The 25,478-nt window shown below is 36.4% G+C and overlaps 1 protein-coding gene across 2 annotated transcripts; it reads left to right on the top strand.

Annotated features, from left to right (window-relative positions):
* The first annotated feature begins 861 nt into the window (after window positions 1-861).
* On the top strand, window positions 862-18,143 carry SLC35E3 (solute carrier family 35 member E3). Of its 2 annotated transcripts, XR_004229898.1 has the most exons (6): window positions 862-1,401; window positions 2,046-2,156; window positions 4,956-5,114; window positions 8,245-8,327; window positions 11,757-14,470; window positions 17,864-18,143. XR_004229898.1 is itself a non-coding variant. In XM_012550430.3 (5 exons), exons 1-5 carry the CDS (start codon window positions 1,000-1,002, stop codon window positions 11,941-11,943), a joined length of 942 nt encoding a protein of 313 aa, XP_012405884.1. In that variant the 5' UTR covers window positions 862-999; the 3' UTR covers window positions 11,944-15,074. The 2 variants fall into 2 exon arrangements, 1 of the variants encoding a protein (XP_012405884.1); XM_012550430.3 differs by lacking the exon at window positions 17,864-18,143 and having other exon boundaries at window positions 11,757-15,074.
* Window positions 18,144-25,478: the final 7,335 nt, after the last annotated feature.

The raw sequence follows: 25,478 nt of genomic DNA, 5'->3' as shown, positions 1-25,478 counted from the left end.
GCCTCCCTCACAGGACGCCCACCTCCCAGACCTCTCCAAATCCGCTCCCTAACGTTAGCTTTGGAGCCCCAGCTTCTGCTTGAGATCCATGCTTGTCCCCATTGCCAGGCCTTTCTTCTGGCCGCGGATGCCCGTGTGCACAGGCTTAATAGATGTCTGCGCACCGCCCTTCCCCGCTTTGGGCTATAAGCCCCTCGCGGGCAGGGACAGCTTGGCTTCTGTACCCCAGCATCGGGTCCGGGGCCGGTCACGGAGTAAGTGCTTAACAAACGCCGTTTGGTGAATCAACTGAGCTACGAAGGCTGAAGCTTGGCGGCACAGTCGCAGCCCCAGGAAGGGCCTCACGAGCAGTAGCCGCGACTTTCCAATGGGATCCCGGCCCCCTAGGCAGCGCGGCAAGGCCTGCGGCCCTGCCTCCGAAGGCTGGTTTTCCTGAGTAAAGCGCACACGTCACTATCAGGAGGGAGCCCCATCACGCCGAAACGCAGCTCTCAGAGGGCTCCTAGCGGAGCGCGGGCTGCCAGGGACAAGGAGAGCGGCGGGCTCCCAGGCGGCGAGGGCGGCGGCCCGTTCCCCTCCCCCCCCCCGGCGCTTCCCGTCCCGCTGGAAGGCTCGGCGTGCCACGGGGCGAGCGGAAGCGACGGCGCCCGCGTCACGTGGCGCAGGAGCAGGAACGTGGCAGGGCCGGGGCGGGGCGGGGCGGGGCGGGGCGGGGCGGGGAGCGGACGTGCGGCGTGCCGGGCTCGGCTGCCTGGGCGGCCCCGGCGGCGGCATGAGCGCGCTGCGGCGCTTTGCGGGAGCCGCGGCCGGTGCTGGCCTCTCCCTGGTAGCGCGCGGAGGCGTCGGGCGGCGATAGCGGCGGCGGGGGAAGGAGGAGCGGCGGCGGCGGCGGCGGCGGCGGCGGCGGCGGCACGAGAGCAGCGGGAAGGCGGCCGGAGCGGGCTCCTCCGGCGGCTGCAGCCGTGGCCCTTGGGCCAGACTCTCCCGCGCCGCGGAATCATGGCATCTCTAGTCCATGCTGTGCAGGAGAACGGGCGCATCGCTGCCGGGCTCCTGCTCAACCTGCTGGTCTCCATCTGCATCGTTTTTCTTAACAAATGGATCTATGTGCACTACGGCTTCCCCAACATGAGTCTGACCCTGGTGCACTTCGTAGTGACCGGGCTGGGCTTGTACATCTGTCAGAAACTGGACATTTTTGCCCCCAAAAGTCTGCAGCCCTCCAAGCTGCTGCTGCTGGCCCTCAGCTTCTGCGGCTTTGTGGTCTTCACCAACCTCTCTCTCCAAAACAACACGATAGGCACCTACCAGTTGGCCAAGGCCATGACCACCCCTGTGATCCTAGTCATCCAGACTCTGTTCTACAAGAAAACCTTCTCCGCCAGAATACAGCTCACTCTGGTGAGTAGCTCCAGCTCGGCTTTTGGCGGCTGGAGTGACTCTTCCAGCTGCAACTTAATTATCTCCCTTTTAACACTGGCTCCCTTGGGAACTGAGAAATCCATGTTTTGACCTTGTGTCAGTATGTTTGTCTTTACTTTGCCAAAACCCCCGAGTGAGTGAGTAGCGGGGGTTTGAGCTGTTCGTTGGCTAGCTGGAGGGAAGAGCCTGTTTTTTTGCAGGTTCCCAGAGCTTTCGATAAAGGGAGACACATGCTCTACAACAATCAGTTTGGGTAATTATGTCATTTGACTGTATAATATCCTGTTTCCATGGTGACATGCCACTAGGGTCTCTGGACCTTGGAACCCAAGGGGACTGAACATAGTATCTTGGATTTTTGAGAATTTACCAAAAAAAATTTTTTTTTATGGTAGCTACTCTCCCATGTTTAAAAAACAGTTTTCAGGAAAGTCTTATTTTTCCATTTTATGTAAAAAAAAAATTTATGATCAATATGGCCATTTTTAAAAATCAGAATTAATAAAAGAGGTACTAAATTTTCTTTGTAAAAGCATTAATATACATCCATTTAAAATCTCATGGATTAAATTTGAATCTCTTTGATTTTTGTCTAACTAATATTTACATCTTTTTCTTTGCAGATACCCATAACTTTAGGTGTCATCCTAAATTCTTATTACGATGTGAAGTTTAATTTTCTTGGAATGGTGTTTGCTGCCCTTGGGGTGATAGTTACATCTCTTTATCAAGTGGTTGGTAATTTTTTTTTCTTTTGTAATTCCTTAGGAGAATTTTTGAAGCTATAAACTCCAAGGACAGGACATAGACTATTGGAAAGAGAATCTAATTTTAGATTTTGTTGGATACAAAGTGAAAAACAGAAAAGAAACAATGAAACATGGGTGAGAAGATTCTATAGCTAGAAATGCTGGTTCAACTCAACATTACAATTAGGGGGCATGCTTTAGTATATATTGTAAATTATAAAGAAATTTCAAATTAGAAATCACATTCCCAAATCATGTTGCTTTTACAACTTATACACTGACTTCATTTTCTAATAATTTAGGTAACATATTAAAAAAAATTTTACTTTTTATTGCATGACATGCTACCATAGTAATGATGGTGATTATTATTATTGTTATTATTAAAGATAATAAATATTGTCACGATACATTTTGGGCAAGAGTGTCCTATAAAATAGAGATCGCTTTTTACTAAAATCTCTGGCAGTGAAATTTCTGAGTGTATTGGCCTAAGGAATCAGATTCAATATGTGTAACATTTAAAGTTTCAAATCTTACTTCCCAGAAAGACTTACAAATTTAAAATGAATGCATTATCAGTTTTGTGAGAGATAGGCAGCATGTAGTAGTGGATAGTGAGCCATCTTCACAGATAGAATAAGATGAACCCAAGTTTCTTCTCTGACATTTTTTGCTGTGATTTTGGGTAAGTCATTAAACTTCTCAGTGCTCTAGTCAATTCTAAAATTACAGGGCAGAAAAGATAATAGACCAGCATGGTATAGGTAGTTTTGTTATTTTTTTTTACCAGTGAATTCATCTCTCTAGCCCTCAGCCTATCATTTTGTATAGTTAAGACATCAATATTGACTTGAAATAATGGGATTTTTAATGATCATAGTTTCTGAGGCATTGCTTAATACTGTGTAACACCCATGTCATTAAAAGTCTGGTGCATTTTAAAAATAGGGGACAAGCATGGTAGACAGCACAATTCAAACTTTGTATTAATCAGTCATCATGCTTTTACTAAATAGCTCCTGTGTACTTTAAACATAACATCAGCTCTACACCGATATCATTTACTAGAGAATGGTTGGAAATATTTAGTTTTGTCATTTAAAACCAGTAATATTTTAAAGATTCTTGAGGGATGCTAAGACATTGTATTCTTTTAGTGAAGTGAATTAAATTAGGAATTTAATCCTAAAAAATAATAAAAAAATTAAATGTTCCCAGTATCTCTTAAAAACATTGAAATTTGTATATTAAATTGTATTCATTGTATTACAGTAGAAAATACAATCCTGATTTCAAGTCATTCTCATAATGGTCAGTCTGGCTCATGTAACTCAAAGTTTCAATGGGTTACAATTAAATTCTATAAAAGGTCATTTGTACAAGGAAGCCTTCTTATCAAAGAGCCAGGAGCCAAAACGTGGTTTAGAAGATTTGAGATGAGATTGAAAAAGGGCTAATCCTTGAGCAGTTTACTGGGGAAAAGGTAACACTTCTCAGTGAAGTGGTTTTCTTTAGAGAATAGTTATGATCCTGCAAAATTTACTGTTAATCAGATCATACAGTCCTCTTAAATCCCATTGTGATTTGTGAGATGTTCCCACATGTCCTACAATGACAATAAAAGGAGGGTAGAATGGGAGATTTGGGGCTCAGTGGGGAACTGCACAGAGAAGGAATTGACATGCAAGATACAGATGGTATGGTGCCTGGGGGAAGGAGGAGGAGCTTGATTTAACATACCTATGTGTAGTAATTAGTAAATAGCTGAAGTATCTCTCCTTTATTTTATATTGTTCATTAGTTAAGGTCTTTTGAAATCATATTTCAGATTTGTTTCCTTATTTCCTGTTTCTCATATTCTGTTTTTCTGCACATAAACAATTTCTATTTGGGGGGGGTACACCTCAATATAAAAATTAACTGGGGCATCCCAAGAATTTGCCAGATTTTACTTAGAGTCATTAAACATTAAAACTTGATGATCATATTATTTAAATAATTATGACAGATTGTCTTCTGATGCCTCATTGTGGCATAAAGGTGACTGACTTCTCTAGAGTCAGTATCAGTGATACACAAACTCTGGCTGGGCATACAGGTGAATAAACTTTATTTATGTGACAGCAATATGGGCCAGTGGAGAGTGCTCTGGAGTTAGAGCCAGAAAGACCTTAGTTTAAAGATTGCCTCCCATACTTATTGGCTGTGTGACCTCAAATGACTAATTTATTATCATCTGATGTCTTAACTGAAAGAACAGAGGTTGTAGCAGTTACTAGAAAAGGAAATTATTTCCATCATCTACTGATTTCATATAGCTAATCAAATCATTGAGAAATCCATCATTGCCTCCATTGGAAGATATGAGAAATTAATTTGTCAGGCTTTCTGTAGCCTCATCTCTTCTCTTATGCCATTTTTAGAAAGGAATAAAGGGAGTTATAGCCTTGCTATCTTCTCAGCATCTCTTTCCATGAACTCCAGTGATCATTGATCCCATTATTGTCTTTTCTTTTTCTTTTGGCAGATGAGTATATTAAAAAAAAAAAAAACCATAATTTTCTTTATTCCTTACCAACTAAAAAAATTGGATAAGTCTTGGATGGATTCCTTCCTCCAAAGACTAAATGTCTTTTCATGTATTTTATGTATCTTCCTTGTTTTGCAAGGTAGCTAGGTATAATGAATGGTAGCCAGCTTCCATCTTTGTAGTCCATTTTGTACTGTTGAATAATGATGTCTTATTTCTGTATTAAATTATTTTATTTGTTAATTTTTTAGTGGGTAGGAGCCAAACAACATGAGCTGCAGGTGAACTCCATGCAGTTGCTATACTATCAAGCACCAATGTCCTCTGCCATGTTATTAATAGTCGTGCCCTTCTTTGAACCTGTATTTGGGAAAGGAGGAATCTTTGGTCCCTGGTCATTTTCTGCCTTGGTAAGTTCTTTATTTTTGAGAAGTGTTCATTTTCACAACTAAAACAATCAAGTTATGAACATTTTAAAGCATGTTCCTTTTCTTAGGCAGTTTAGTCCTACTTTTGATGATTAGTTATGGCACCCTTAACCTCCTGATAAAGTAAAAGAAAAATAGATGAGATTTCTCAGTAGCCAAAATGGTCATCCTGGAACTTGTGTAGCCAGTCTCCATGTGAGAAGCCTTTGAGGCCTCATTCAGAGCCAGCTTGCTCATGTTTAGCAGATGGTTCTGATGGTTCAATAATGCTAGGTTTTCCAGTGTCCAAAGGAGTTAAAATAGCTAGTTATAGGGAAAGGGAGACTTAGGGCTGTTACTGTCATGCAGCTCAGTAACAAAATGACTAGAGTGCTGGGTTTGAAGTCAGGGAGACTTGAGTTTAAGCCCCATCTCAGATAATAGCTGTGTGACCTTTGGCATATCACTTCACTATTCTCTCCCTCAGTTTTCTTGTCTGCAAAATGGGGATAATAACAGCACCTACCTCCCAGGGTTGTGAAATGATCAAATGACATAATCTGTGTACAGTGCTTTGCAAACTTTAAAAATACTACAAAGCCCTACAGCTCTTTCATAAAAAAGCATAATAAAATAACTGATGTTCACAATGATGGCCTGAATCATTAAGGAATTATTTTCAGCAAACTGTATTTAATATGACTATAGCATATTTCAAATAGCTGTCTATCAAAAAATAGTTAAGGAAAAAAGCTTAAATGGGATAAATTTAGTGATCTAGAAACTTCATAATTTCCATAATGATGCTACATGAATGAGATGTCACCTACAGAAATGGAATTACTGGACTAGGAGAGTCAGAATAAGAAACTGTTTAGGGCAGGAAGGGGGAATCTTTTTTGCCAGAGGCCATTTGGATATTTATAATATCATTCGCTACCTATACAAAATTACCAACTTATAGAACTCAAGCAGTGGGAGGTTGTTGTACCTAGCTTTCACCTCATTGCCTGTGGTTGCCTTAGCAGATGATAAGGCCTGTGGACCAAATGTTCCTCACCCCTGGTTTAGGGTATAATAAAAATAAGATACCTCATTAAAGTCAATAAGTCTTTCTTAAATGCTATATTCCAAGCCCTGTGCTAAGTTCTGGGGATATCAATACAAGTAAAAAAAAAAGATCTTTACCCTTAAGGAAAGGGATATAGGGAACAGAAAAACGAGGAGGGTTGTTGGGCAAAGGGAAAATCTAGTGCCTGAAGGATGGCTAGTATAGACTCATAGGCCCAAATGGGACTCTAGAAAGGGTTAACCAATGGGAAAAGGGAGCTGCCAGGTAGAAGGAGAAGCATCTGAGGCTTTATTTTTAATGTCAGTGTAACTGTGTAGCTTTTTGTCATAAGGCAACTCTAATGAATCAAGAAGGGGACCTGAAATTTCCATCAGACAGGAAACATTTTTGATGGGTAGCTTTTGTGGACTCCTAGGTAGGTTATATTTTCTCATCCCAATATGGCTTTGAAAATGATGATGAGGGACAGCTAGGTGGTACAATAGATAGAGCACCAACCTTGAAGGCAGGAAGACCGGAGTTCAGATTTGGCTTAGATACTTAACACTTTCTAATTGTGTGACCTTGGGCAAGGCTTGGCCTTAGCAAAAAAAAAAAAAAAAAAAAAAAGGAAAGAAAGAAAATGATGATGAAATTAACTGAGTAAACCTATGTGAAACAGAAATGACCTGCATATGTGGCTGTCTCTTGGAACTTAATTTCTCAGAGCTTTAAATCATAGCCCATATTTTCATTTTAGCCTTGTCATCCCTCTAAACTGAAGAATCTGTCCTTCTAAGATTCCCTTCCATCTATTCTTTATGCATCTTCTATGTACCAAATTATTTTGATGTTGTTTCTTTCATTAGAATATAAATGCCTTAAATACTGAAGCTTTTTTGAGTTTTTATTCCAAATTAGACACTTAAGAACTGATTGACCCTTGGCACATCACTTTATTGCTCTCTGCCTTGGCTTCCTTATCTGTAAGATGGGGACAATAATAGCACCATAACAAATTAAATATTTAATAAAAGTCTTTTTTTTGGTACTCCTAGTACTTAACACAACATATAGTAACTGTGTAACAAATGCTACTTTATTGACTAGCCTGTAAAATACCCTTTGTGTTTTCTTATTTTTGTGCTTTTTCTCATACAGATTTCCTTGCCAAGAATTCCTTTTATCTTCTTTTTGCTTATCTAAATTTTATCCGTTCTTCAAATACCAGGTCAAAATTATCTCTTTCAAAAAAGCTTTTCCCTACCTACTTAAGCCTGAAGTGAGTCCTCCCCACTCTGAACTCTAGTACTTACTATTTATGTTATTTACTTAGCTATTATGTGCTACTGCTACTCTGTGACAGGTCTTTTGTCATTTTATTATTTAAAACATTTTAATTTTTAAATGTTATAGCTTTCCAACTAGATAGTAACTTTCTTGAGGACAGGAATTATGTCATATTATTTTTGTTTCCCATGTAACTTTATGTGGTTTAATTGGTATGCAAATGAATACTTGTTGATTTGATTTAAATAGCTATTTCAATATTTTGATTTGAACTTCATAAGTTAAGTTGGGTTTCCATATACAAGAATATTTTCCACTAAAATATTTCCACTCTACTGCTTCAAAAAGGCATGGAGGGAGACTGGGAGACTTTCCTTTTAAGCTGGAAAGGCTCAGTAAATAGGCTAGTGGAATATAATGCAAGGATTGCTTAGCTAAGTCAGAATAGATAAGGGAATGGGGTTGTGAGGATCATCACCAAAAAGTTGGCCACAGCACTTTTTAAAAATGTTTCCAATGTTGGGGATGTGATCTTGGCTGTTGGAGTGGAATCCGTAAGGGAAATCACAAATCTTTCAGAGTATTGGAGTATATTATAATAGATACTGTTCATTTTTCCTTTTTATACCCTAGAGTTTATCCCCTAGAGTAGAGTGAGGACTCAACTCTGTCTCAACTGAACTCAATTTCTTTTTTGTTATATTTCAAAGTAATCAAAAAGATGAGTCAAACATGCTTGCGGTAGCTTTATGACTGTACTATAATAATGACTTTCTCTTTGTTTTTTCCTAGCTTATGGTTCTGCTATCTGGGATAATAGCCTTTATGGTAAATTTATCCATATACTGGATCATTGGAAATACTTCACCAGTCACGTATCCTTTTCAATAATTATAGTAACAATTTTTAAAGTTTGTATAACATGTTAGGATTTTAAAAGTATGTTTCACATTTATTATCTTATTTGCTCCTCATTATAATCCTTTAAACTAGGAAAAGTAGTAGTGTTCTTTCTTTATAGATGGAGAAACTGAGTCATTAAGAGGTTAAGTAGTATAAAGTCACATAGAAAGTTGTTTCTGTTGATAGAATTCCTGATTAATGGTAATAGAATAAATATGATCATAATTATAATAATAAATATAAAATATAATAAAATAATTACCATAACAACTAGCATCTGTTATACCTCTTTAAGGCATCTGAACTTCACAACAACCTTATGAGGTTGGGACTATTATGATTCCTATTTTATAGATGAAGAAACTGAGGTGGTAAAAGTTAAGCGACTTGTCTAGTCACCCAGCTAATAAGGATCTGAGGTAGAATTTAAATTCTGGTTTTCCTAGTTCTAGTCTAGCTCTTTATTTATTCCATGACATAGCTGCTCTAGAGAGATTTACAACTACACATTTGTACATATTTTTATGTTTTCATTTGAAGAGTCAGTAGATTCAGTTATTTTTTTTAAAAAGTTTGCTCAGAAAAATGGGCCAATAACTATCAATTATGTTGTGAATGATTACCAAAAAATGCTGCTTGTTTCATATTTTTTCAACTGGTTCAATCACCTTAAATAATACACCATTTTTTCCAATATGAAACATAGTAATAGATTTAAGTAGAATTCTGAATTTTCCACACTAAAGAATGAGGTATGGTCAAGCCAAGAAAGTAGCTACTCCCTTCCTTAGCCTCTAAATTACTTCTCTTTCAATTTGGGATGAGTTTTTATATGAGCACGATTGTTTTCATTTCAAACTAAATAATGAAATCATAGAATATTAAGGACATATCTGGGAAACCACCCAGTTTCTTCATCTTTGCTCTCCTTATTAGACCTTACAACTTCTTAGAAGAGACAGCCTAATGTCTCAGTGATTCCCAGAATAAACTTAAGCCAAGCTACTGACCATTCCCTGGGTTAAGGAAGGAATTTGGTAATTTGTTGTCAAAAGTTTTCTCTCATACAAATTAAATAAATGTTAAAGTTGGAATAGCCCTTACTTTTTATGTCTCAGTATTGAGCTTAGTTCTTTATATAGAAGAAAGTGCATAATAAATATTTGTTGAATAGTTAAAAATTATAATAACTAACATTTATATTATATTGCTTTTTAAAACTTGCAATCTTCTCTGCATGCATTAGATCATTTGATTCTTAAACCCTGCATATTTGAGGTAGAATTAAAATTCAAATCTTCCTGACTCCAAGTCTAGTGCTCTTTCCATTCTATGGCCTAGTTTTAAAATCAAGAAAAGTTAATGAGTTTTGTAGCTTCTAATCGTTGGGTTATCTGTTGGTGGATAACAATAAGAATCTGAATAAGTACAGTGCTACTGCTTAATTGCTTAAAAAGTAGAAAAAAAGTGGAAAAAAGTAGACAGGGCATCACAATCCACCAGAACTGGTGATCTCTTGGTTATAGCTAATAAACGTGAATTATGGCTTTTCTGGTCCTGACAAATTCTACATTGGTCTTGTTGGCAGAGAAAGGGAGCAGTAAATGTGTTTGCATGTCTTACATCTACCTTAGGAAGAAGCAAATTCAATATATTCAAGACAGAACTCTTCTTTTCCCCCATATCTAGACACCTTTTATCAAGGGCATCACTTTTTTCTAGTTATCCAAGTTGGCAATACTAAGAATTATCCTCAACTCACAATCAGTTGTCAAAATTTAATAATTCTATTTCCAAAATATCTCTCACATCTATCCCTTTCTCTCTCCTTTCCTGGCCATATTCACAGCTCTCATTATCTCTTATGTGGTCTGATACAGTAGTTTCCTAATTTTTCTTTCTGCCTCCAGTTCCCTCCTTCTTCAATCCATCCTCTACACAGTTGCCAAATTTATATTCCTGAAGTTTGTTCAAGAAACCCCATTGGTTTCCTTTTGCCTTAAGGATAAAATACTCCAAATTCTTCTATCAGGTTTTTGAAGTCCTTCAGAATCTGGCCCCAGCCTACTTCTCAAGGCTTGGCACATATTACTCCTTCACACAATCCACGTTCTGTCTCAAAGGTGTTTTTTTTTCCTTTTATCATTCTTCAAATAACAGAACTTTATATTCTGTCCTTTCTGTCTCCTTACACATTGTGGGGAAGGAGGAGAGGAAGAAATCCTTATAACTAGTATATATAGTCAAGCAGAATGATTTCCTGGAATAGCTATGTCCAATAAAATATTTCATTCTGCATCCTGTGTCATCATCTCTTGGTCAAGAGGTGGATAGTATGTTTTATCATGGGTCCTCTAGAATAGTGGTTGCTCATTGCATTGATCAGAATTCTTAATTCTTCCAAAGTTTTTATGATGTTATTGAATAAATTGTTCTCACTGCATCAGTTCACACAAGTCTTTTCAGGTTTCTCTGAAACTGTCTCCTTCATGATTTCTTAGAGCACAAACAGTATTCCATTACATTTAGATACTATAATAGCCATACCCAAATTGATGGGCATTCCCTTGGTTTCTAGTACCTTGGCACCACTAAAAGAGTTACTATAAATATTCTTGTTTATGTGGGACCTTTTCCTATTGCTTTGAGAGCCCAGAAATTTAAAAAACTTTTTATGTCATGGGACTCATTTTGGCAGTATGATGAAATCTATGGACCCTTTCTTAAAATGTTTTCAAATAAAATATATAGTTACAAGGAAAACTAATTATATCAAATAAAGATATAATTATTTCCCATTCAAATTCACAGACTTCCTGGAATAAACCAGCCTGCCTTACGGACTTCTCATTTAGGACATTCTGTCTTGAATCTCCATACCTTTGCAGATACTATCTATTTCTTGTGTCTGGAATCCATTCCCTCACTTCTGTGCCTTAGAATTTCTAGTTTCTTTCAAATCTTAGATGAAACACTACCTCTAATAAAAAGATGTCCTGATGTCTTCATTTGTCCTCCCCAGCCTTGTGTTCGGTTTGTATATTTTGTAGTTACTTCTCTGGGGATGTGTTGTTTGCCCATAGTAGAAAGACAGTTGGAAGGCACTGCTTTTTTTCTTTGTATTTCCAGAATACAGTCTTGGCTGATGGATGCTTAATTAATGCTTATTGGATGAATAAATGGCTTGTTAAATCATCAAGAAAAATTCACCTTTAACCTAATGTAGATTGGTTTCAATATTATTCAGAAGTCTCTAGAGCTACATAAATTTTTGGAAATGATGGGTTATGTAAATTTCAAGAATTGATATATCAATTTGAGTACTTTTTTTTTTTTTTTAAATAAATGGATTCATTTAAGTGTGTCAGAAATTTGCATGTCATCCTTAACCAAAACTACAGGTATAACATGTTTGGACACTTCAAATTCTGTATTACTTTATTTGGAGGATATGTTTTATTTAAGGATCCACTGTCAATTAATCAGGGACTTGGCATTTTATGCACATTATTTGGCATTCTCGCCTATACTCATTTTAAACTTAGTGAGCAGGAAGGCAACAGGAGCAAATTGGTACAGCGTCCTTAAGGGAGTTTTCATAGAGAAAATATAATTGCCTCAGGCAGTTGAAAAATGTTGCTAAATGTGCACTGATTTTTAAAATAATAAAAAAATTAATTTCAGAATCACCACAGTAGATTCTACTACCAGAATATAAAAATAAATCATATTTTTACATATTAAAACTGATTTTGAATATTTAAATAATTGCTTGCTCAAAACAAAAGTGGCCTATATTAAATTTTAGAAGTCATCTTTTTGATCATAAAAGATGACTTCATCCAAATAAATACATCAAAATTAAAGTTATAGTAAATCTAAAGAAATTTTTGCCAGTATCACATGTAAATTGTTTTTTGTTTGAACAAACCATTGAACCATTAATGATACATCTATTTTCTATAGTATAAATTTTCATTTACTATAGGATTATATATTATTGGTAATTTCTCTTCAAGTGGCATATATATTATCACTCTGGCCAAAAACTTAAGATCCATAGGATTTGGTTTAATTTCAGGATTCATTTGGAGAAATCAAATTAAGAGTGAAATAGATAAGATGGCAAAGACAAACCAGTCCCAAATTAAATTTTTTTGGGGGTGTGAGGAATAAATTAATGCAGAGGGAGGTAAGTTGTTAGGAAACTAAAGCTTTCTTATTTTGAGTCTTCCTTTGGACCTTTTAAATAGTATACCTGGTTCAGTGAAACAAATGTACTTTTAGATTCATAGAAAAGTGCCAACCCAGGCTCTAAGTGAAAATGGGTAAAATGAAACCAAGCCAAGAGTTTGTAGTGTTTTCCCATTTTCCTTGGCAAGCTAAATATTAAGCATTTCATAGTTGTTTTTGAAGCAACAGATAAAGATTGAGAGACTCTAAGAATGCTCCCTCTCTCTTTGACATCAGATATTAGTGTGAACTATGCCTAGTCTAACAAAGGTGGCAGAAAGCATCTGAAGCAGTGAGTTGAAGCAGAAACTGTTCAAAATCTCAGGAATATCTAGAGGGAAATAAGGAAGAAAGATTGGAAAGAGTAATTTGACCTTGAGAATAATTTACATTGAAATTATTTTCCAGGACAACTTGTGATGGACTAAAAAAAAAAAAAAAAAAAACTTTTAAGACAGAATTTAGAAAGGCCAATAGAAAGAACAATTGTTATTATAATAATGGAGGAGATATTGTGTTGTATACTTAGGATAGCTTATTATGTATAATGCTTGAAATTGGAGTTTAGATAGAGTATTTTAAACTATCAAAGTTTTACAATGCCTCTAAGACTTTTAGGGCACTTTGTATAAGGTAGATGAGAGATATTAACTGTCTCTCACAATAAAAGGAACTGGATAATTGTTTTGTTTTTTCCGTAAGAAAAAGCATTTCTAAGCATTGTTATCTGTTTACTTTACTTTTTTTTCCAATTTTATGTAAAAATAATTTTGATATTAATTTTTTAAAATTTGAGTTCCAAATTCTTTCTTTCTCCTCCCCTCTTGCTGAGATTCCAATCAATGTGACAGAGGTTCTATGTGTTAAACAGTGTTATTTGTGAGAGGAAGTGTGGCACTGTGGATGAAGAGCCTTGCCTTAGAGGCAGAAAAGACCTGGTTGGATAACCTGTTTCTGACCCATACTAACTAGGGAACATAGGCAGATCTCAACCTCTTGGTGTCTAAGGCAATACTTGGATTCTGGATCTACTTCTGAAGAAGTAAATTGCATACAAGGAGTTCTCTGCACTGAGGAAATTTTAAAAAATTCTTTGTACATTTTGAGCAGCAGCAGCAGCTTGGTAAGACCAAGGGCTAACTAAAGTTATAGTCTGTTCACATTTTGAACTATCTGACCTCTCTTCAAATCTATTTTAATAGCATTTCAGCTGCAAGTTTGTTACTGTGTTTATTTTTGTATTTGTATTTTTTTTAAACATTCTTTGGTTCTTTCCAATTTATAGAACTGTTTAACTGTATTAAGAATTATAAAGCAATTTATACAGATCTATGTTCTGCATAAGTTTGAATTTTAACATGTGCCATGTTAAAATAAAAATAAGCTACTGGCAAGGGTTATCAGTACAGTAACAATGAATTGTAAATTCTACACTATATGCATTGATTTGTGCTGTGCACAAACTTTTTATCATAAATAAATGTGGGGTCATTTTTAGGGTTAAGCAACGGCAGAAGGGAGGCAGGGTGGGAAGGAACATGCTATCTATAAATATATAAATAATATTAGAAGCATACAATGTAATCTAGAAAAACCACATGCTCAGAATGTTTTCTGCACAGAAGATAATACAAATGGCACAAGATGGAAAAATGCGCTTGGAAATCCAACCAACATTGAAAACAAGCCAGAAAGGCAATATGTTTGAAGACACAGTGGACAGAACTCTAAACATAAAAAACAAGATCTGCTTTCAAATCCTGCCTCAAAAACCAGCTAAGTGTGACACTGAGCAAATAACTTAACCTTTCTGAACCTCAGTTTCTCCATCTGGAAAATGGGGATGATTGCATCTATCTTACATGGTTGATGTGAGGATCAGGTAAGATAATATATGTAAAAGGTTCTTCAAATCTTAAAGATTTATACAAATGTGAACTATTTTTGGAAGAAAACAAAATTGGTCTTTTGGTTACTAAAATGATTAGAGCTTTCTTTAGTCACAAAATAAGCAGTTTCTATTTGATAAGTAAAGCTTGAGGCATTTACTTTAATTTGTAGAAATTAAATGATCCCAAGCCCTCTTGTACTTCTAACAGCTTCTGTAATGCTAAAAGGAAATGCACGTGTATATTTCATGATAGTTTGCCTAGGTTACAAATATGTCTGGTATGTTCGAATACAATTCTTGTCTTCCTATTTAAATAGTATTTCAGGGAAAAGTATGTTCATCTATCAAAAAAGTATATGCCTGGTTGTCATTTAAATTGTTGTTAAAAGTTGCCAAAGTTTGGTACCTTAATATCAGCAAATTTGTATCACTTTTTTTAAAGTATGGCCTTCCTCATATACATGTCATGGCCAGCAATATAGCAAAGCAGTTATCAGACCTCTTTTCCAAAGTTAGAGCTGTTTTTATTGATAGCATTATTTTAAACAAAGATAATGTTATTTTTAACTCTTTGAATAAAAATAACTTCCTTTTTAAGGAAAAGACTTTTCTTTCTGAGTATAATTGATTGCTGGGAATAAGTTGAAGCAATGAGAGGACCCGAGTTTTAAAATTGGTATGATCAAGAGCACCATTCCTCCTGGTTATAGGTGATAAAGTGGATAGAATGTCAGGCCTGGAGTGAAGAAAACTCTTCCTGAGTTCAAATCCAGCCTCAGATACTTAACTGTGAAGCTCTGGGCAAGTCACTTCAGCCTATTTGCCTCAGTTTCCTCATCTGTAAAATAGAAATAATACTAGCACATGCTTCATAGGGCTATTAAAGGGTCAAATGAGATATTGGTAAATCACTTAGCATAATGCCTGGCACATATTAAGATATTTAATACTTATTCCCTTCTCCCTTCTATCACCCACAGTTTCCTAAGCTTTCTTTTGGCTTTGGAAGGCCAACATATTGAGTTCAAAGGGAATCCTAGCAAGAATAAAAATGTGCTATAGCAGACTCCTCTTGTTAAGGTTCAAGGGGGACTTCAAAAATGTGGGGGTTCCAGACCCATGTTTGTAAGGCATCTCAAAAAATTTGCAGGCTTGGACTCATCAAGTCAAAGAGCAAAATTTATTATAATTGTAATGCCAATTACAGTTGGCTAAATTCCCAAAGAAATTAGCAAAGATCTTCAGTTGATAAATGGTCAAGTATGAACAGATAATTTTCAGGTAATGAAATTAAAGCCATTTATAGTCATATGAAAAAGTGCTCTAAATCACTATTGATTAGAGAGATCTAAACTAAAACAACTCTGAGGTACCACTACATATCTCTTATATTGACTAAAATAAAGGAAAAAATAATGATAAATGGTGGAGGGGATGTGGGAAAACTGGGACACTAATGCATTGTTGGGGGGTTGTGAAATGATCCAACCATTCTGCAGAGTAATTTGGAACTATGCCCAAAGGACCATGAAACTGTGCATACCCTTCTCTGATTCAGCAGTGTCACTACTGAGTCTGTATCCCCAAGAAATCATAAAAGAGGGAAAATGTTTATAGCAGCTCTTTTTGTGGTGGCAAAGAATTGAAAAATGAGTAGGTGCCTATCAACTGGAGAATGGCTAAATAAGTTATGGTATATGAAAGTAATGGAATATTAAACTGTGGAGACTGGATCAACTATGTTCACTTTTCTCTCATAGTTTTCCCTTTTGTTCTGATTTTTCTCTCCCAATATGCTTCATAATTAAATATGTAAAAAGAAATGAATGTATATGTATAAACAAAACCAAACAAACAAGAAGTTAACAAAGAACCAGGAGCAGGAAAATAAATTTATAGGGAAAAGTTAAGAGAAACTAGGTACTTCATGTCCCTGAGGCTTACTTTGTGCACAGATGCAGTGCCCATAGTTCTCTGGGCAGAGCTGGAGGGGAGAATGGTGTCAGATGGAGAGAATCTTCCAAAGGTGTGTTTTTAGGCCTGAAATTCAAGTGGCAGACACCCAATTTTGTTCTGCACCTGTGCCAACTTTTAAATACCTCATAATTGTTGCTCATTAGTTTCAGAAACTCTGTTATCATTGACCAGCAATGCTGGTTGTTATGTAACAGCCAGCAATATTTGCAGCCTTAGCATCCTGGTCATATAAACTGGGCAGCATAGCCTGAAGGAGGAAATATATCATTTCTAACTACACCATTCCCAAGGCCAGATGGTTTTAGAATTACTGTTACATTCTTCCTAAGGTCTGTACCACATCACTCTAAAGTATCCTATCTGAATTTCATATTTTAGTTTTCTGTCAAGTTTCTTTAGGTTGAAAAAAAAAAATAACAGAGAGGCAGTGTGGTCCTTTAGAGGATTTGGATTCAGAAAGATGTGAATTTGGTCCCTCCAAATCCTAGGCAAGTCACAATTTCTCTGCCTCATTTTCCTCATGTATAAAATGAGAGAGAACAGTTACTATTATATAGGGTTGTTGTGAAGATCATATTAAGTGATGTATGGAAAGTTATTTACAGACCTTAAAACCATATATAAATATGATTTATTCTTATTACTTCACATCTGTAAACATCCTAAGCTCTGATAGGTGATACTTCTGGCTTTCTTTTGCCCAAAACCAGGCCTTCACCTCATTTCTGGGCCACCACCTCCAAGCCATGCTGTCTTTTACTCCTCTCCCCTTTCCAGCTCCCTTTTATGTGTTATCTTGCCCTCATTAGAAAGTAAACTCGTTGAGGACAGAAACACATTTGCTTCTTTGCATTTGTATACCCAGGGCAGATCTCAGAATCTAAGAAGCATGTAATAATACTATTAATCTCTGTTAACAGTTTAGGTAAAATCATCTGTAATTATTACTGCAACGTTCCTACAATTTTACTTCTCAAGCCAAAATAGTGATTTTAATATGTGATATTTATTAGATGGATGATCTACAGTACAAATTTGGTTTTCATATTTTGATTTAATTAAAACATAACCTAACTTAGTGCTTTACATAGATGATCTTATTTAGTCCTTACAGAGGCCTCAGGAGGTGAGTGCTGTCATCTGCATTTTACTGGAAGGAAGAAGAAGCTGAGTGACCTTGCCTAGGGTCACACAGGCAGCACTTAAAATTTAGGCCTTCTCAACTCTAAGACCTGAGTTTCAGACTTCTAGCTAACTAGCTATAAATTAATAATCAAAGACTCTATAAATTCTTTTCTGTAAGAGGTTTATCTTTGATTCAAAGGAGCGTGGTATAGAGTAAACATGTTAGTCTGACCTTGTCCTGCTACTTGCTGCCATGTAACCTTTGTGCTTCCCTTTCCTCAGCATAAAACGAGGTGCTTGGACTTCTCAGAGATTCTTTCTAGCCTGAACTCCATGATCCCTGTCATATTAGTAAGTAAAATTCTATTTTGAGTTTCTCAAGTCTTGCCCTTTATACTTGAAAAGCCAAGCCATGTGCTAACTAAATCATACTATAAAATGTATCCCTGCATTTCCTTTTGGTGTAACAGGAGCTAACAGGTATAGAGAGGATTAGAGATGGAAGACCTTGGATTTCATTTAGTTTCTACCAAGAAAATTAAATAAAATCATAATGAATGAATTTGATCTTTAATTATTCCCTGAAGTAGATCTTGGTCAGTATTAGCACCTAAAAGGAAGAGACCAGAAGAGGCTTCCTCTAGATGGGCTTTAAGCTGAGTCTTTGAGAGAATAAGGGAAACTAGGGCAAAGAGGGTGCAGAGCATTCCACACATGAATAAAAGAGCTAGTGCCAAGGCAGGAGACTAGAAACAAAAGGCTGTATTTGTGGCTATTGTTATTCAGTCTTATTTCGTTGTGTACAACTCTTTGTGACACTATTTGGGCTAATCTTGGCAACGATACTGGAGTGGTTTGTCATTTCCTTCTCCAGCTTAATTTACAGATGAGCGCTCTGAGGCAGAATTGGGCGACTGGCTTAGGGACACACTGCCACTAAGAGTCATGAGGCCAGATTTTGGCCACAGGAGAGTCGTCCTTACTCCCCACCCAACAACATCCTCTCCACTGTGCAACTTAGCCACCCCTTTTGAGGGTAGACAAAGCGCCATCTTCTGGCCAAACTTCATTACCGATTTTGGCTTGTTAAATTGGCTGACCTCAGGACATTGACCACTACTGCTCTCTATACTAATAAAAAGCAAAGAATTAATTCAACCTGATGGTTTTAAAACTTCATCTCTGAACATTTCTCTGTTCATATCTTCATGTGCTCTCTTCAAATACTTCAAAAGCTCCTTTTTTTACCCCCCCCCCTTTTTTTTTGGTCATCATTACCATCACTTATCACTCTTTTTTCCTCCCTAGTTACCACTTCCCACAATATTTTAAATCCTCTTTTGTGACAAAAAGAATTACGGTCAAATAGTTCTTCTATAGTAGAGGCAGCTGGTGACATTGGTCAGAACTCTGGGGCTGGCATTAGACTGAGTTTAGATTTGGCCTCAAATTCTTATAACTCTGGGCAAGTCACTTAGTCCTGTTTCCCTCAGTTTCCTCAACTGTAAAATGGAAACAATGACAGAATTTACCTTGCAAGGTTGTTGTGAAATAATATTTGTAAAGCATTTGGCACTATAGAAATTCCTCTTCCCTTTCCTTTCCTCTTCTCCTGAGACAGATAGGAAAAGAAAATGGGTTTCTAAATTGATTATAAAAAGCTCTGAGGTATAAAGGAGTAGAACTGAGGAAATATTGGGAGAATGATGTAATAGTTTTAGTAAAGCAGGTCATGGGCTGTGAAAATAGTTTGGGAGGGGAAGTAGGGGATTAAGAGAGAAAAAACAAAGAAATAGATAATCAGTGAGCAATAGATGGAAGGACTGTTGAGCCCCTGAGTTATGATAGAAGGCTGCCATTAGGTCACTTAAGAGTTCAAGAATTTCAAGACTTAGTTTGTGAATATGGCTAAAAAGATTATTCCCTTGCAGCAAAGAAAATAGAACTTTCCTCACCTGTTTTTAAAACTTTCCCTAATCTGTCATTATCAAAGAATCATGTATTCAAAGCTTAAAAGTATCTAGTCCATTCCCAGAGGAGGGAACTGAGATTGCAAGTGGCAGGCAAGGGTTTTAACCTGGGTCCTCTCATGATAAACCCAGTACCCTCTACTGGGCCGTGCTGCAAGGTGATCTAACTAGTCCAAGGTTTTACAAGTAGATAAATGCCAAAAGCAGATTGATCTTTTTCTTTTGGAAAGGTTGAATCTCTACCACTTTTCTCCACAAGAGTTCTCAGCACTAAGTGATTGCTATCACTGTGACTTGTGATGTAATATAGCATGTCTGGGGATGGTTGGGTCCTTTGACATAGAGGCTCCTCCAGGAGCATTTGGGGCCTGTCTTGATGCTGAGTGTGGAGCCCCCTGGATCCCCTTCCTCTTGGGTGGGGATAGTGTCCTTTGATCGGCTACCTAGTTTTAAAACTGACCAGAATAAACCTATCACTCTTTCTGCTGCTCTTTTATCTGCTGTGTCCAGCAGTAAAGATCCCAGTTTACCTCAGAAGTATACCATGAACTGAACCAGTGAGAAGGTAAGAACTTTGCTTCCTCTACTCCCCCGCTTACTCTGCCTGGCGGGGGTTGTTTCAATTCTGTGTTGTTGCTTTCCTCAGTTTTAGGGCCTGGAGGTTATCCCCACTGAGTGGCAGTTCAAACCACAGTGCCAGGATCATAGGCAGGGCCGTACAGCTCCCTGCTCAGCATGGCAGCCCTGAGAAGGCTGTGATTCAAGCCCAAAGAGTTTTGAACTTAGAACTGAGACTGTGCTCCATAGGCTAAACTATGGACCTCTCTCCTTCCCCTCCCCAGAGTCCGAAGTGGTATAAGATGGAAGGGGTATTATGTCTCCCACATGTTGGGAGAGGGGAGGATTAAGTTTGTATAATTATGATTATACCTAACAGAGTATTACGTTTATTTGACCTAAAGTCTGACTGATAGGAATTGGCTAGAGCAGGAATCCACAGAACTTTGTGGACTTCAGGTTGAATCTAGCTTAACAAATCCAGATGACTCCATTCATTAGTGTTGGTCACTCCTGTTACATCCCCTCATTTATAGCTTGCCATTTACTGAGGCTATACTATGGCCATAGATACTGTCCTAAGTTCAGTGAAGAATACTGAAAAGAAAAAGAAGACATGAGGAGGCAGAGATTGTCATCATTCATACACATGTAAAAAGAACTAAGAATAATTATACAACATAAACAAGGACAAATTTATCATATGCAAGCTACAAATAAAAATGGGGTAGAAATTAAGAGGAATAGAAGAACCCAATTAAATCTCTCATAGAAAGGCAGGGTGGTTTTATAGAATGTACTTTGGACTTGAATCAGAAAAGACTTGGATTTAAATCCTACTTCTGAGATTTACTTGTTGTTTGAACCATGGTTAAGTCATTACCTGTCCTAAGAGCCAGTCTCTTCATCTGTAAAAGGAGAGCAATAATACTTACATTTCCTGTGTGTCATAGGAGTACTTTTTACATGAGTGACTTTGCATTGAAACCAGAACAGGTAAGTATACCCCAAGCATCCTAGTCAGTAAAAAATGTATTGATGGAATTTGTATTAAGTCACTATAACCCTATATTGTTTATTAATAGGATGACCCAATATGTATGCTAATAGAAGTGTTTATTGCAATTGTATCATTGACTTGGAGTGATAGCATCAACATTAGCATATTGCCACAATTAATGTTGGTCATAGATCATATATTGATTTTGTCAACTGACTTTTGTAAAAGCCTTTATGTTAAAGTCTGATGTAAAAACAGGTAGCCACCCCTAAATGAGACATGCAGGCCTGGTAGCATATACCAAGGACTCAAGTCTTGCAAAGAATTAGAAACATGATCATCATATGGGTTTCCAAAGGGCTTACAGTATCACTTCTTCTGAGGCCTGGAGAGGAGAGACCATTGACAGACTAGATTAATTACTTTTCAGGCCACACTACTCATATACTGGACCTTACTTTACTGCTAAAATAAGCAATCTTGTTCCTAACACTCAAGATTTCTGATCTTCAGTCATCATCTCTATTCTAGGGATAAAATTGTATTTTGGGTGGTGTAAATTGCATTGGTTAGTGAATTCCATAAAAGTTTTTGGAAGTAAAGTGATTTTCCTTGTGTCTTATGAAGATATACATACATAAATACATATACATATATAAATAAGTGATTAAGTAAAATAAACACTAAAATAGCTTGTAAATTGATATATTTACCAGAAATAAAGTGAATAAACAATTTTAAAACAAATTATTGGTATTCTTATGTTTCTTTGTGTCCATGTCTTTTTTTTTTTAAAGCAGGTCTCATTATATATATAATAAATTCTACATCTTACTTTCAAAACTATCCTGTTTCTCTATGCTTCCTTCTGTTCTCTTTTGGGCCTTAAAAAATGTTTCCATACCCTCTTCATTTTAGTATCACTTGCTAATCCTCCATTTTTGTTGACAGCTCCTCTCCCTAATTGGAAAAGAAAGAGGAGAAAAATACATAATAAATCCACATAGTAGTTAGGTCTAGAAAATCTGTCTCTCTGCACCTATCCATCACATCTGTCAGAAAGTAGGTAATATGCTAGGGATATGGTTGGTCTTTGCTTTGATCAGAGTTGCTAAGTTTTCCAATGTTGTTTTTCTTTACAATATTATCCGTGTCTAAATTGTTCTGGTTCTATTGCTTCACTTCATGTTTTCTAGATTCTCTGAAATCATTTTCATTATTTCTCATGGAATGGTTAATACTGCATCATATTCATATACCAGAACTTGTTCTGACACTTTCTAATTATTTATAGGATCTAAGGATTCCCTTAGATTCTAGTTTTCCTTTTCTTTTTTCACCTACTTTTCAATCCTTCTTTAAGAATCAGTAAGTGGGGGCAGCTAGGTGGTGCAATAGACAGAGCAGCAATTCTGAAGTCAGAAGGACCTGAGTTCAAATTTGGTCTCAGACACTTAACACTTCTTGGCTGTGTGACCCTGGGCAAACCACTTAACCCCAATTGTCTCAGCCAAAAAAAAAAAAAAAAAAAAAAAAAAAGAATCCTTACAATGTCCACAGAATTACCCTCTCTCCTAAACCATGCCCTTATCCTCAATTGTTTCCATATTGATTTTAATGTATTTCTACATCAAATTGTATGTACTTAATGCTCCTCTGTCTTTTTGATCAGGGTATGGTTCATCTGATTCCCAATGGACTCAACCTTTGTTTCATGTTTATGTACTCTTTTGGGAGGGCAGCTTTTTAGACAACTCTTTAACAATTGAGTTTATAACCTAACAGATATCAAATTACAGGGGGTCATTTTTCTAACTATTGGTATTATCTAATTTCACAATAAAGCATGTAATTAGTTTTACTTTAATAGTACTAGGAAATGTGTAGATCTTTTTGTGTATCTATATATCTACATATACACACATAAATACATATATACTCTCTATGTACATATGTGTGTAAATATACACACACATACACACATAAAGTTCTGTAAGTTTAAATTTACAACTACTATTGCTGTGATTGTGGGGGACAGTTAAGTGGCAAAATGGAAGAGCACTAAACTGAAATCAAGAAAACCTAAGTTCAAATCTGTCCTTGAACACTTACTAGCTGTGTGATCCTGGGCAAGTCTCTTAATCCTGTTTGCCTTAGTGTCCTCTTCTTTAAAATGAGGCAGAAATAGCAAGCACTCCAGTATTTTTGCCAAGAAAACACCAAATGGGATCATGAATAGTTGGACAGGACCAAAAAATGACTGAACAATAAACATAGTAATCACAACTAAAATAGAATGGAGTATTGAAAATCACAATAACCAGTGCTTATATTTATATCGTGCTTCATGTATATAATAGTGGCAAGATCAGACATTAAGTATTCTGTAAATAAGACCTTTTTACAGCATATTTGAATACTCTTCTCAATCCAATTATGAGAAATACTAAGTTCCTCTTCCCCTTCTTCCTACTTTCTTTGCTAACACAATCCTCTTATAACCTTCCCTTCTCTTTAGAAGTAGAACCAATCTACCACCAAGACCTCTGTTTTTTCATTTAACTTTCTAAATATCCTTTGAAGTAATTAAAGTTTCTAAGTAACACTTTTTCCTCCTATTGTCATATTAGCATTATATCAAAGTGCCTAGCACATAGTAGGTGCTTAATAATTCTTGATTGATTGACTGATAAATCTCCTTCCAATTGATCAAATAATTGGATAAAAAAATCTCCATATAAAAAATTGGATAAAAACTCAACTCTGAAATCTCACTCTCACAGAGGTGTTTAAAATTAATTTTAAATCAATAAAATCCATGCATTTGATTAATGAATAGTTCTTATGGGGGAAAATCTTCGTTATCAATATAGCTATCATCAACCAAGAAACACTATAGAGAGATAATTTACAAATGTATGTTACCTAAACAAAAATTCCTGGGTTCTAGAAGATTGGAACATACTGGTTTCACCTCTTAAAATGTCATCTTATACCTATCTTCAAAGAAAGAACTAATAAGAGTCTGAATGCAGATTGTAGAATACTTTTTTGAAGTTTCTTTTTTAAAATATATGTTCTGTTTTGCAACGCGGTTAATATGGAAACACGTATTGCGTGAGTGTACATTTATAATCTATATCAAAGTACTTTGCCTTCTCAAGTTGGGGAGAGGGGACAAGAGGTATGGAACTTGGAATTCAAAAATTATAAAAAAATGAATTAAAAATAATTTTTGCGTATAATTAGAAAAAAACAAAATAAAAACATTCTTAATAAAAACATAAAAAAAAAAAAACCCAATGTCAACTTATCTTTCTGGGCTTAGGAAAGTCTACAACTTATAATTTTATAGTTTTTTTTTTACTTGTAATCCTAATAATGGACGAAGCAGGAGCTACCAAAACACATGAATCAAAATATTGGACAACCTATAACGGTTAAGACAACCATTAGGCAAGAACCAGCACACCATGAGTGGGGCAGAGGCGTTATTCTCTGTGAGCACTTGCAGAAAGGTGGAGCTTTTGACTTGGGGTTCCAGGTCAGAGGGAAGAGCTCAAGTGAAGCTAGAGGCACCATCCCTTCCCCATCCCAGGATTAAAGGTGTTTTCCCTAATACTTCTCCTTTAAAAAAAAAATGAACCAGGAAATAAGAAAGAACCCAATCATAGAAACTTACTATGGGAATAGAGAAGATGGGAGCTCATTTTCAAAGGACACTAAAGTAAAAAAAAAAAGCTTCTTCTACCCCAAAGAGTAACACTAAATGGGTTCCCTTCCAAGAGAGAATTTATGTAAGAACTCAAAAAAGACTTTAAATATCAAATGAGAGAGCCTGAGGAAAAACTAAAAAACTAACTAAATAAAAGCCATCCAAGAAAGAATAAGGAGATTATGAAAAAAGTTAAATCAACTAGAAAGAAGATACAGAATTTAAAGAAAATAATTCTTTGAAAATTAGAATTGGGCAAGGGGAAGCCAGTGAAGATATGAGACCAAGAAATAACAAAACAAAATATAAAGAATGAAAAAAATAAAAATGTGAAACATAAGAAAAACAACAGATCTGGAGAACAGATCTAAAAGAGGAAAATATAAGAATATTTGGACCAGCTGAAAGCTGTGACCAAAAAGATAATCTTGACACAAAGATACAGGAAATAATCCAAGAAAATTGTTTTGGAGTGATACGATATGAGAGGAAAGTAGAAATAGAAAAAATTCACTGATTACCACTTCAAAGAGATCTTTTGTGGAAAACACATATGAATATTATTGCCAAATTTCAAAAACCCCAGATCAAAGAGAAAATTTTACAATGGAAAAAAATGATTCAAATATGCTGGAAGCTACAAATAGAAGGTAC

This window comes from Sarcophilus harrisii, chromosome 5, assembly GCF_902635505.1.
Source record: "Sarcophilus harrisii chromosome 5, mSarHar1.11, whole genome shotgun sequence".
Lineage (NCBI taxonomy): Eukaryota > Metazoa > Chordata > Mammalia > Dasyuromorphia > Dasyuridae > Sarcophilus > Sarcophilus harrisii.
Note: the sequence above shows the minus strand (reverse complement) of the source record. Positions and strands in the feature narration are given on the sequence as shown.

Excerpts from the sequence above, each read along its gene's own strand:
- SLC35E3 (XM_012550430.3), top strand. The coding sequence starts at position 1,000 with ATGGCATCTCTAGTCCATGCTGTGCAGGAGAACGGGCGCATCGCTGCC. Across the intron at positions 1,402-2,045 it reads CCAGAATACAGCTCACTCTG|ATACCCATAACTTTAGGTGT; the intron begins GTGAGTAGCTCC and ends TTTTCTTTGCAG. Across the intron at positions 8,328-11,756 it reads GGAAATACTTCACCAGTCAC|GTATAACATGTTTGGACACT; the intron begins GTATCCTTTTCA and ends CCAAAACTACAG.